The sequence below is a fragment of the Podarcis filfolensis genome (genome assembly GCF_964270895.1).
Source record: "Podarcis filfolensis genome assembly, chromosome: 3".
Lineage (NCBI taxonomy): Eukaryota > Metazoa > Chordata > Lepidosauria > Squamata > Lacertidae > Podarcis > Podarcis filfolensis.
The window spans coordinates 42,403,682-42,413,849 of NC_139606.1; the positions used below are offsets into that span (position 1 = coordinate 42,403,682).

General features: G+C 38.5%; 1 protein-coding gene across 3 annotated transcripts in view; it reads left to right on the forward strand.

Annotated features, from left to right (window-relative positions):
• The window catches only part of CYB5R4 (cytochrome b5 reductase 4), a 33,867-nt gene extending 24,673 nt beyond the window's left edge, over positions 1 to 9,194 (forward strand). For 2 of the 3 annotated variants that reach the window (XM_083608239.1, XM_083608240.1), the window contains 7 exons: positions 1,372 to 1,494; positions 2,133 to 2,273; positions 3,366 to 3,518; positions 4,172 to 4,322; positions 5,879 to 5,965; positions 7,166 to 7,330; positions 8,589 to 9,194. In XM_083608239.1, coding sequence (XP_083464365.1) covers positions 1,372 to 1,494; positions 2,133 to 2,273; positions 3,366 to 3,518; positions 4,172 to 4,322; positions 5,879 to 5,965; positions 7,166 to 7,330; positions 8,589 to 8,643 — 875 coding nt within the window. In that variant the 3' untranslated portion in view covers positions 8,644 to 9,194. The remainder of the gene's footprint in view (positions 1 to 1,371; positions 1,495 to 2,132; positions 2,274 to 3,365; positions 3,519 to 4,171; positions 4,323 to 5,878; positions 5,966 to 7,165; positions 7,331 to 8,588) is intronic. The other variant, XM_083608241.1, reaches the window with a different exon arrangement.
• Positions 9,195 to 10,168: the final 974 nt, after the last annotated feature.

Consider the following 10,168-nt stretch of genomic DNA (forward strand, 5'->3'; position numbering starts at 1 on the left):
AACTTACGCGCATTAAGCTTTTTACTCATGGCTAAAAAGTTTAAAAGGGGGCAAAAGGGGGGTTGGCATCTAGAATCCCACCTGCTGTTGAACCCAGTGTGTTTTGACTATATGCAATTTTTGACTTTGCAGAAGCATAAGTTGAGAGTTGCCCGTACCTTCCAGATGACTGTTTGAGAAACTTAAATAAGGCTAATCTATATTAGAGTGCCCCCATGTGAAATACCTTCCCTGTTCTAACATCATGTTAACTCTTGTGCTAATCAAGACTTCAGAGCCTTAGCAAGTATTTGTTGGCATAGCAATTCATATGATTGGACTATAATCTTAGTGTGTTGTGTATGGTTCACCACACATTGATGCATGCCTATATGAAAACAATGTTAGATGCACATGGTGCACCATTGAAGTTAAACTGGTTTAGCTTACTGTAGCAGCATGTTAACTTAAGAACTGAGAATATCATCTTGCATCAGCTTCTTTGCAAAGCTTAGATTTTATGTTAGTTATCTTATTCATTGTAATGCATTTCATAGCTGTCAAGATTCTTGAATGACTGTATCTTAATGTCTTTTGAGTCTCTTGACAGTTTTCTTTACAGATAAACAGTTTGAAAAAAAATGCTTTTCTGCTCATACAAGTGTTTTCTGATAATTTTTTTTAAAAGAAACCCTTTAATGCCGTGTTAAAGACTCCTGTGCCATATTGCAAACTACTTTTGAAATTCACTTTACTTTAGAAACAGTCTGTCATTCTGCATGAGGGCTGCTGTTAAAAAGGAACCAGCCAAAAGCCTCCTTATATTACTGTTCTTTTTGATTCAGCCTACTCTATGTTGGGTTCCCTAACAATGATCTGTTGTTCTTTGAATATAATTTGTCCCTTATTTATTTATTTATTTATTTGCCATATGTAAAAATGTCTTGTTGAGCATGGATCTGCTCTCCTCTCATTCAAATAAAAACTGCAAAGTGTGGTATTTAATCAAATGCTTTTCACATTCTGACTATTACTGCTTACATTTCTGTTCCATCTCTCTGTATCAAGCAGCTCATGGCAATATTGGTACATAAGGAGTTCAGGCACTGACTAGACCAAATCTGTTTAATTTCAGCAAAGTAGCTGTGTTTCATTCTTTCAGCTGCTGCCCTGCAATTTTATTCTCTCTGGAGAATATCCAACTACCATACGCGGAGAAGACTCATTGAAACAAATGACCATTTCTTTCAATGGGTCTCCCAAGGGCTTTACTTCCTCCCTCTCTCTTTAATAATAAATTGAACAGAGGCAGGTTGTGAACGCTGTAATTACATTTTTTGTACAAAATGACATGTATATATTAGTATAGAACAACACTCTGTGTATTTTTAGTACAGGTCTCTGAAAAAGTGGGAAAGGTGGAATTTGTCCTGAAGAAGAAAGAAATTCTGTCTTGGAAAAAACTTGGACAGCCATTGGAAAGTCATAACTCCTTTGTCAAACGCACAGAGAGAGGTAATTAGTTTTGCTGCCATACTCATGACTGTTTTTCAGCACACCCAAACTTTAGGAGACAAAATCAGATTGCTGTTCAAGGTCTGCAGCATAGTCAGAATGACTATGTTTAAGGATGTATTATAGTCTTAGCAAAAGCATTGTGTATAGCTGTGAATAATATGATGGCTTTGTGTTTTCATTATACCTGCAAAATGTACTGTCCATGATAACAAAACCTCTCTATATCCCCTCTTCTCCTCAGCTGCCTAAAAATTTTATGCAGAGTGCAAAGTATCTCAATTATGTTTCAGATTCTTATATAATGTATTTGGAAACCAAAAATGCAATGATTCAAAAATGCCATAGCCTTTACATGGGACCAGATATGATAGTTGAAATTTTCATATTAGCAGGAATCTGTTGTTGCTGTATTAATAACTAATTTTAATACTACTAACGGTTGAAGCATAAGTTGTTGACTTTTCAAGTGATAAAGGCATGAGTAGATATTTTGCATGACTTTAGTTTGAGGATCTGAGGATTTTGTTCCAGTCATGGAAGAAGAGTTATGCACACAGAAGTATCTCTTTAGATTCATGGAATGTGAACATTTGAGTGGCCTGAATTGAATTAATTACAGTTTCTGTATTTTTAAGGTCTGTATTACAGAAAATGCAGATTGCTGTCAAAGACAAATGTCAGTCATGACACCCAACTCTTCTGTTTAGCATTACCGCTGGGAACTCATCTCCTGGTCCCTGTTGGGCACCATGTTTACCTCAGACAAACTATTACAGGTAATGTAATGAAAGATCATTTGTTATTTTCTAGAATATATTCTAATTCTGTTGTATTGTTGTTGTTTTTTAAAAAAGGAAAGGCACACAAATGACCACACAAGTTTATCATTTACCTTCTTAAATGAAAAACACGTTCCACCCTAATTAAATAGGTAACGCTCAGATGTCTCAAATGTTGAAAGGGAACCATATACTGTGGAATTAAAACTCTATTTTATAAAGGTTCATTTAGCAGTGTTTTGTGTATGAAGATGTCCACTACTTTACACCTCACCAGAAAGAATTTGCAATGTCCAGCCATCTTGCATAAAATAGGATAATACCCAGTTGTGTTCCTCTGCTCATAGAGGGCTTTATTATGCAGAAGAGGGAAAGAAGCCATTTTTGCAAATCCCTTATTTCTCCTACAGACACCCCCCCATGCCACCTACCACACTATCTGAGAGGGTCCCCCAACCTCCAGAATGCATTGGGGGTGTTCAGGAGGGATTGCTGTGGGAAGGGGGAATCAACAAAAATAGCTCCCCCAACTCTGTTATCAGTGGCTCCCGCTGGATTGAAGTGTGCGAGTGGAGAAGCTACAAGGAGAAAATGGCAAGCAGTTCTGAATGGGAAGAAAGGTGATATTCTATTTTCGTTGAGCGTTGTGCTTTTTCACAGTCTAAAAAAATATGTTTTAGCAACTAGACAAAGATAATAGCCAACCTTAAAAGCTGCATTTGTTACAAGTACCAGGATAAAATACATCAGTGCTGAAACTCAGCCCATCAGCTCATAATTACTAAGTCAGCTGACAGCATGACTTCTTTTCATAAACACCAGTAAGATGCTTTTTCTTTTTAAAAAGTCGCTCAGATGGTATTCAAAACTTTGTTTAGCTCATTTATGCACACATGGTTAGGTATGTTGAACATTCAGTTTATCTAGAAAAGAGATAAAGGCTTCTGGCCCATATGACTGCCACACTTAGCAGGAAGGAATTGCATTATTTGTAAGAATATGTGATTTGACATTGACGGTTGACTCTACTAAAAGGGATTGTTTCTGTGAATACTGAATGTTCAATTTTCTTCTACTTCTTTTCCTCAGGCACAGAGATAGTGAAGCCATATACACCAGTGCCATCTTTCTTGGTGTCTACATTCAAAAACCCCTGTCATGATGATCAGTTGCATATATTTTTCATAATCAAAATTTACCCAAGTGGACTATTCACACCAGTACTTGATGCCCTACAAATAGGTAAGTGTTTGCTTTCTTTCTTTTTCTCGCGCTTTTTCGGGCTATTCTAAAACAGTGTTTGTTGCTACAAATCTTGTGAAAGTTTCCATTTAAAAAATTTTCAGTGATATGAAAATATATTCAATAGAAAATGGAAAAAAGGGGGAAAGCTGTTAAGCATCATAGGGTGGTCCGTCCAAAAATCTGGCTGCAAACCATTCATTTCAAAAATATAGTTTGTTTTCTTGAAAAATTAATAAAATATAATTTATTTTTAAGTGTTTTGTTGTTCAATCTTTTCCTGACGAATGATTGTTTTATACTAGAGGGAATTCAACGCCTCACTAAGGCAACCCTTCCATCAGGGCAAGCATTTTGGCTTACCAAACAAAACAACCCCCTCTTTCCTCTCCTACCCGCAAATGTGCTGTTACAGAGATTCTCCGAACTGCCCTGAGCCGAATCCTGTTGCGCAAACATGGCTAGGGTTTTGTGTAGGGCTTCCATGGGCAGGACTCATAAGTTGAATCCTGCCCACTGTTTTTATAGTTGTATAAAATGTGAGCTAATGCACCCTTAGGTTTCTTTTAATGGGTGGGTGATGAGAGCGCCCTTATTTCCTTCTCTCTAGGATTCATTGCACTGTATGTTTTCTTCTTCTTCTTCTTCTACAGGGGAGTATATTTCTGTGAGTAATCCTGAAGGTAACTTCATGAAATCGCAAATGGAAAATGTAGAGGATCTGTTTTTATTGGCAGGAGGCACAGGATTCACCCCAATGGTTAAGCTGCTCAGCTATGCTCTGACCAGTAGCAAGAGTCTCAGGTATCTCTCTCTGCTTATGACTAGGTGCAAGCATTATAAATGACAAGAAAAGTCATTTTAAGTAGTTCTTGCTCTGGATATGTGTTTAGAAGCAAGATCGTTTCAAAACACTGCACAGATATTCTTTGATGATAGAAACAAAACAGTCTTTTGCTGTGAAGGAAGGTTTTGACAAAACAATACAAAGTGCTCATAATGTTTGTGTTGCAGTATTTCTTACTACCTTGTTTTAGCAATATCTGCAGTTGCAGTTTTCCACCCACTGTCCCTGGAGTAATCCGTATTGAAATCAGACTTAATTTTGTGTAGGCATGTATAGGATTGTACTGTAAGGCTTCTGCTAATGTTACTTGGCAAGAGTGGTGGCTTCCCTGGTTGTGGTTGTCAAGTTTCTCAAATCACATGTGCACAGTTTCCTACAAGCAGGTTTTAATGTGGGGTCAGGGTTCATGAAGTTTGATTTCTTCATGCTAATTAAACTGCCAGAGGTGTAGCTGATTCCATTTCTACCATGGATTTCCTGTGACTACCAGTATGTCATTGAAATGAGAGCACCCTCATAGAATGTAGGAGTTTCTGTATAATCGAGGGATCCCAATTTTTCCATCACCCTTCTAGACGGGACCTCTTCTTTAATTTGTGTATTGAGGATCAGTGATTTCTGCACTAATGTGATTTCTCCACTAAGACAATGGAGAAAAAGAGATACTGGGCAATTTCAAAATGATAGGTAGCCCTAGGGTAGGCCTGCTTTACAACACCAACTAAAAATGTGCATTTTTTTTGGTCACACCCCTTGTATATAACAGGGACATCCAACTCCCAAGAAACTGCGATCTACTCCCAGGGGGAAAAAATGGTAGTGATCTACCCATTTCGGGGGTGGGGGAGCTCAAAGTTGTTGAGTTTTTTTTTAGGGGAGGCACAGAATTTGCACTCCTTAATTCGGGAATGCCAAAGTACGTGCACCAAAAACGGAGCTGGGCAGCGATAACTCCATCTTCCGTTTTAGCGATCCTGCACAAATGCACAACATAGCGAGGGGGCGGGGCCAGAAATGAACAAGCGATCTACCGCAATCGACCAGTATCACCCAGGGATCGACCTATCGATCATGGTCGACCAGTTGGACACCCCTGGTATATAATATGCCTGGACCACATAATGTAGTTAACTGATGCTTTTTAAGTGATTATAATATTTGATTGTTGTATTTCTTGTTCTAACCCATCCAGACAAAGGGCAGATATGTTATGTAAATGCAAAGGTGAGCAGTGGTCTTAGCACAGCTATGGCGTGCTTGGAGTGAGTTTGATAAGGAGGGCAAAGCAAATTAGGGCTACAGAGGGGCCAGAATCATCTCTTCCAACCCCACTATACATAAGTAAACTTACATGAGTCTTTCACTGCTATTAAATTACACAAAGTGGCATTGTTAAAAGCTGTTGGGAGTTCTTACTGAGGAATACTTGTTGCATTATTCAGTGTCTCCTGCATGGGTACAATATTTCTAACAGCTGTGATTTTAAATATTGAAGCCCTAATTTATTTTTAAGGGCAGTAAAATTTATGTTCTTCAACAAGACGGAAGATGACATACTTTGGAGAAATCAGCTGGAGCAACTAGCCCTGAATGATGCAAGGTAACTGGGGAGACCCTGGAACTGGATATTGGGGGAAAGATGGTAACTTGATTGTTCTTGAGGAGGATGGAGACTTACCCCCACCTCCCTTGCAGTAGGTGCCTGCTCAGTTATTCCTGCAAGCACAAAATACATAGAAATGCACCTTTATTGGGCAGTACAGGTTAGCTTTGAACAATATATATCCTATGTAGGGATAGGTACACAGAAAGGAATTTAATGCGGTGATGATCATATTATCTAAAGTTCACAAACCTCCTGTTACTCATCTCCCCTGTTTACATCATTCATTGCTTGCACCCCTTGTCTTGCATTTAAGCTTGGTTTGAATTTGCAGTAGTGTAGCGTACAAGGCATTCATTTGTTAGTCATCCAAATTACTCTTTGAAATATTAATGAAGTGCTTTGGGCTGTGGGTGCGGTTGTGTTGAATAATTATTCATCTTGCTTAAAGCAAAGTTCCTCATCAGACCAACATCAGATCACTGCTTGATATCCAAACCATTCACTATTTTTGTTACAGAAGGGGCTATGTAAAAAGCTTTTATTCAGTTGTTTATCTGCCACGTTAGTTACACACTGTAGGGGGAAGCGGCTTCCTTTATTATTTTAATGGGGAAAAAATCACAAGGAAATTGTTTTTCACATTGATTTTGACGGAAAATATAGAAATCTTGTTTCTGCCTATAGTGGTGATTTCCCATCATCTCAATATGCCTTTCATTGTTCAGAGCTGCTGCTGTAGTTCATAATACTTTCGTCCCCTAAATTCCAGAACAATATCATCACTGTTATCATTATTGCATGCCACTTATGCCAAAATGGTTTCCAAATGGCTATGAAATCAATGATAAAATACATGCACAATTAAAATACACAGTAACAATTTAATCAGAAGATTAAAGCATTATTAATGAATATGCAATAAAAGAGGCCAGTTAGAAAGGAGAACTGTTAAAATAAGAGTAGGAGAAATTCTGAAGTCACTGTAATTTTCATACTTCCCAAATGCAATGAAGACCAGAAGGGAACAGATTTTAGCCTTCACTCTAGATCAAACTCTGTGTTGCAGAACCATACAAGACCTGATATGCTGACATACAAATAATATCCAATTTTATTTATTTTTTGCTCGTTCCAGTTTGTTCTATGGCTGAATAAATTGTGCATGTTCTGTGACTTAATCATTCTGTCTTTCAGATTTGAGGTTCAGTTTGTCCTTTCGGAGCCAAAGAAAGGCTGGAAAGGCAAAGAAGGAAAAATTTCTTCCTCTCTTCTTTCCCAATTTGTGAAAAGAAGTAAATGTGATTCTAAGGTGCTCATATGTATCTGTGGTCCACCACCTTTCATGGAGCAAGGAATACAGTAAGTAAAAGAGGAAATATTGATCTGTTACATGTTGTATACTTCATATGCTCTCCTCGCCCTTAATTTTTATAATTGATATTTTATTTAAAAATTTCCAAATATAAAGCAGTAAATAATTTACATATGTGGGAAACTTGGTGAGAGCCACCTAGGGTAGAATAATCCATTGTTTTCAGTGGATCTGCCCGGACTAAAATTGGATACCACTTGTTAGTTTTAATACTGCTTTTTTATGTGGGCTAATTTTAAGGGTGGGTTGGTGTGACTGAAAAGTTTGTTTTGCTGGGCAGGTTTGGTCCCCAAGTGTTCTCTTTTTCTTTTCCCCTGCCAGCAAACAGTAAACGGATGGCAGCCTCTGATTGGCCAGGGTTCCAGGAGAGGGAGTTGAAAAGGAGAGGATTTTGAGAGACAGTTTGTAGGTTGGGAGAATAGGGTGGGAGGTAGGGAGTGAGAGGATAGAGAGAGTTGGTTCTGGGTAGAAACATCCACTTTAAGGAATATATCACAAGCTAGAGAAAGGAGACTCTGAGCTTAGTGTGAAGGACAGGGTGTGGTGTCCTGTAAGAGTAATAGGCCAGGAATTAACTGGGAGGCTGAGGCTGAGCCAGGAGAAGTAGAAGCTGTGAGGATACAGTCTACTTAGGTTTCATTCCAGTCAGGAGGGGAGAGATTCTTCAACCAAAAGAGAAGTCTCCCAAACCAGTTAAGAGGGGTGTGGTGATCCCTTGGGTCTGTTACCTGGAGTACCTCAGGAGTAGGGTTGTCTAAGGAGGGTGTAACTGACAGGAAGCACCACCTTATTTAAGAACCAAAGTATTGAGCGGCAACAGCTGTGCAACAACTGAGAAAGAACGGAAGTGAAATAGCATTATAATCTGAAGTATCCTATGTTTTACCCACTTTGTGCCATAAACTTCATTTGTTTAATAAAATATTTCTTGTTTATTGGATCAAATCCTGCCTGAGACTCCAAATTATTAAGTTTTCCCTCACACAAGTACCCTACAAGATAATTTGGGGTAGTTTGTAGGAATTCGTGGAACTGGTGTTCTGTGAGGTGGGTGCACTATATTTAAGTGAGGGCGGGCCCAACAGCGCTAGGGGGAAAGGGTGGTCATAGGTTTTGTAGCATCAACAAACAAATCCCAGTTTTATAATAGGAATACTCTACTTTAAAAAAAAATGTAATGCTACTTTAATATTCTTGCTTTCCCTCTGTACATTATTTTGTGTATATGTGTTTGTTTCATTCCAGGTTTCTGCAAGATCTTGGGTATTCCTCTAAAGAAATACACGGTTTTACAGCTTAAATATGCAGCATTAAGACCCTAGGTTGTGCACTTCAAAAACATTGGTTTTTTTAAAAACCCAAGAAAATATTATGCATGAATATCTTGTTCTTTTTAATGTGATTACTTGAACTCTTATCATATTTAGGTGAGAGTGGGTTCTTTTATATTCTGCTGTTTTGAAATTGTATTTATTTTTGTTACTATATCAAACTTAACCAGAATATTTTACGGGGTAAGTAAACTAGCACGTGTATGTATTGCACAGATATGAACTTAGTCCTCCATCAAGTCCGATTTAGTAGCATCCCTTTGCACTGGTTACTATGTCTATATAGGCACTAGAGACCTTATTTTAAATTATAACTTCACCACTTTCCAAAGTCTCGGCAATATAGTATGAAGTTATATGTTATACAGTTAACTCAGGAAAACAATCTTACAGGTGTCATAACGCTGTAGTATTGTAAATAACGAGTGTTCTTATAATTTATACGCAAAATACTGGTTTTGTATACTAAATCACTTTTTGTATCATGATAATAAAAACAAGATGGTTGCGTTTAAATACATCAGTTTGTTCATTATTATTTTTAATATAATTTTATTGCATTTCGGAACAACCACAAAAATGTACAGAACTCAAAAACACCAGCCTCCTCCCCACCAGCCTTCACTGACCCTCCACCCACTCGTTCCCTAGGTAGTTTAATGTCATCAGCACATAGTTCAAGTGGCTATCCATGCTCATAACTACTATTAACCTAGAAGCATAGAATTGTGGAGTTGGAAGCGGCCCTGTAGTTCCGACCCCCTGCAGCTGAAGCATCCATGACAGATGGCCATCCAACCTCTGCTTAAAAGCCTACAATGAGGGAGAGCCCACCACCTCTTGAAGAAGTCCTTTCCGCTGTCAAAGAGCTCTTAGCACCAGAAAGTTCTTCCTGCTGTTTAGTTGGAATCTCCTTTCTTGTCACTTGAAGCCATTGGTTCAGATCCTACCCTCCGGAGCAGGGGAAACCAAGCTTGCTCCATCTTTCATGTGACAGCTCTTTAGATATATGAAGATGGCTATTGTATCTCCTCGCAACATCCTCTTATCCAGGGTAAACATCCAACTCCCTTAACTGTTCCCGACCTTGTTCATTTTGGTCACTCCCCTCTGCACACATCTCAGCTTGTCAATATCCTCCATAAACTGTGGTGCCCACAATTGGACACAGTACTCCATGTGTGGTCTGACCAAGGCAGAATTGAGCAGTACTATTATTTCCCTTGATCTGGCCATTATACTTCTGTTGATGCAGCCTATAATAGCATTAGCTTTTTTTGCTGCTGCATCACACTGCTGCCTCAACCTGTATTAATACAATATGCGATTTTCAACATAGGTCTGCAAGATGAACTTCTTTCTGCTTTTCAGACAAGCAACAATCACTTAAAGACACTACCTTGAAAATCACCAAGGTAAATGCCTTCATGGGAATTTTAAGTGATGGCATCTGGCTTTAGAGCTGAAGAAATTGCACCCTAAATATGGAGACAC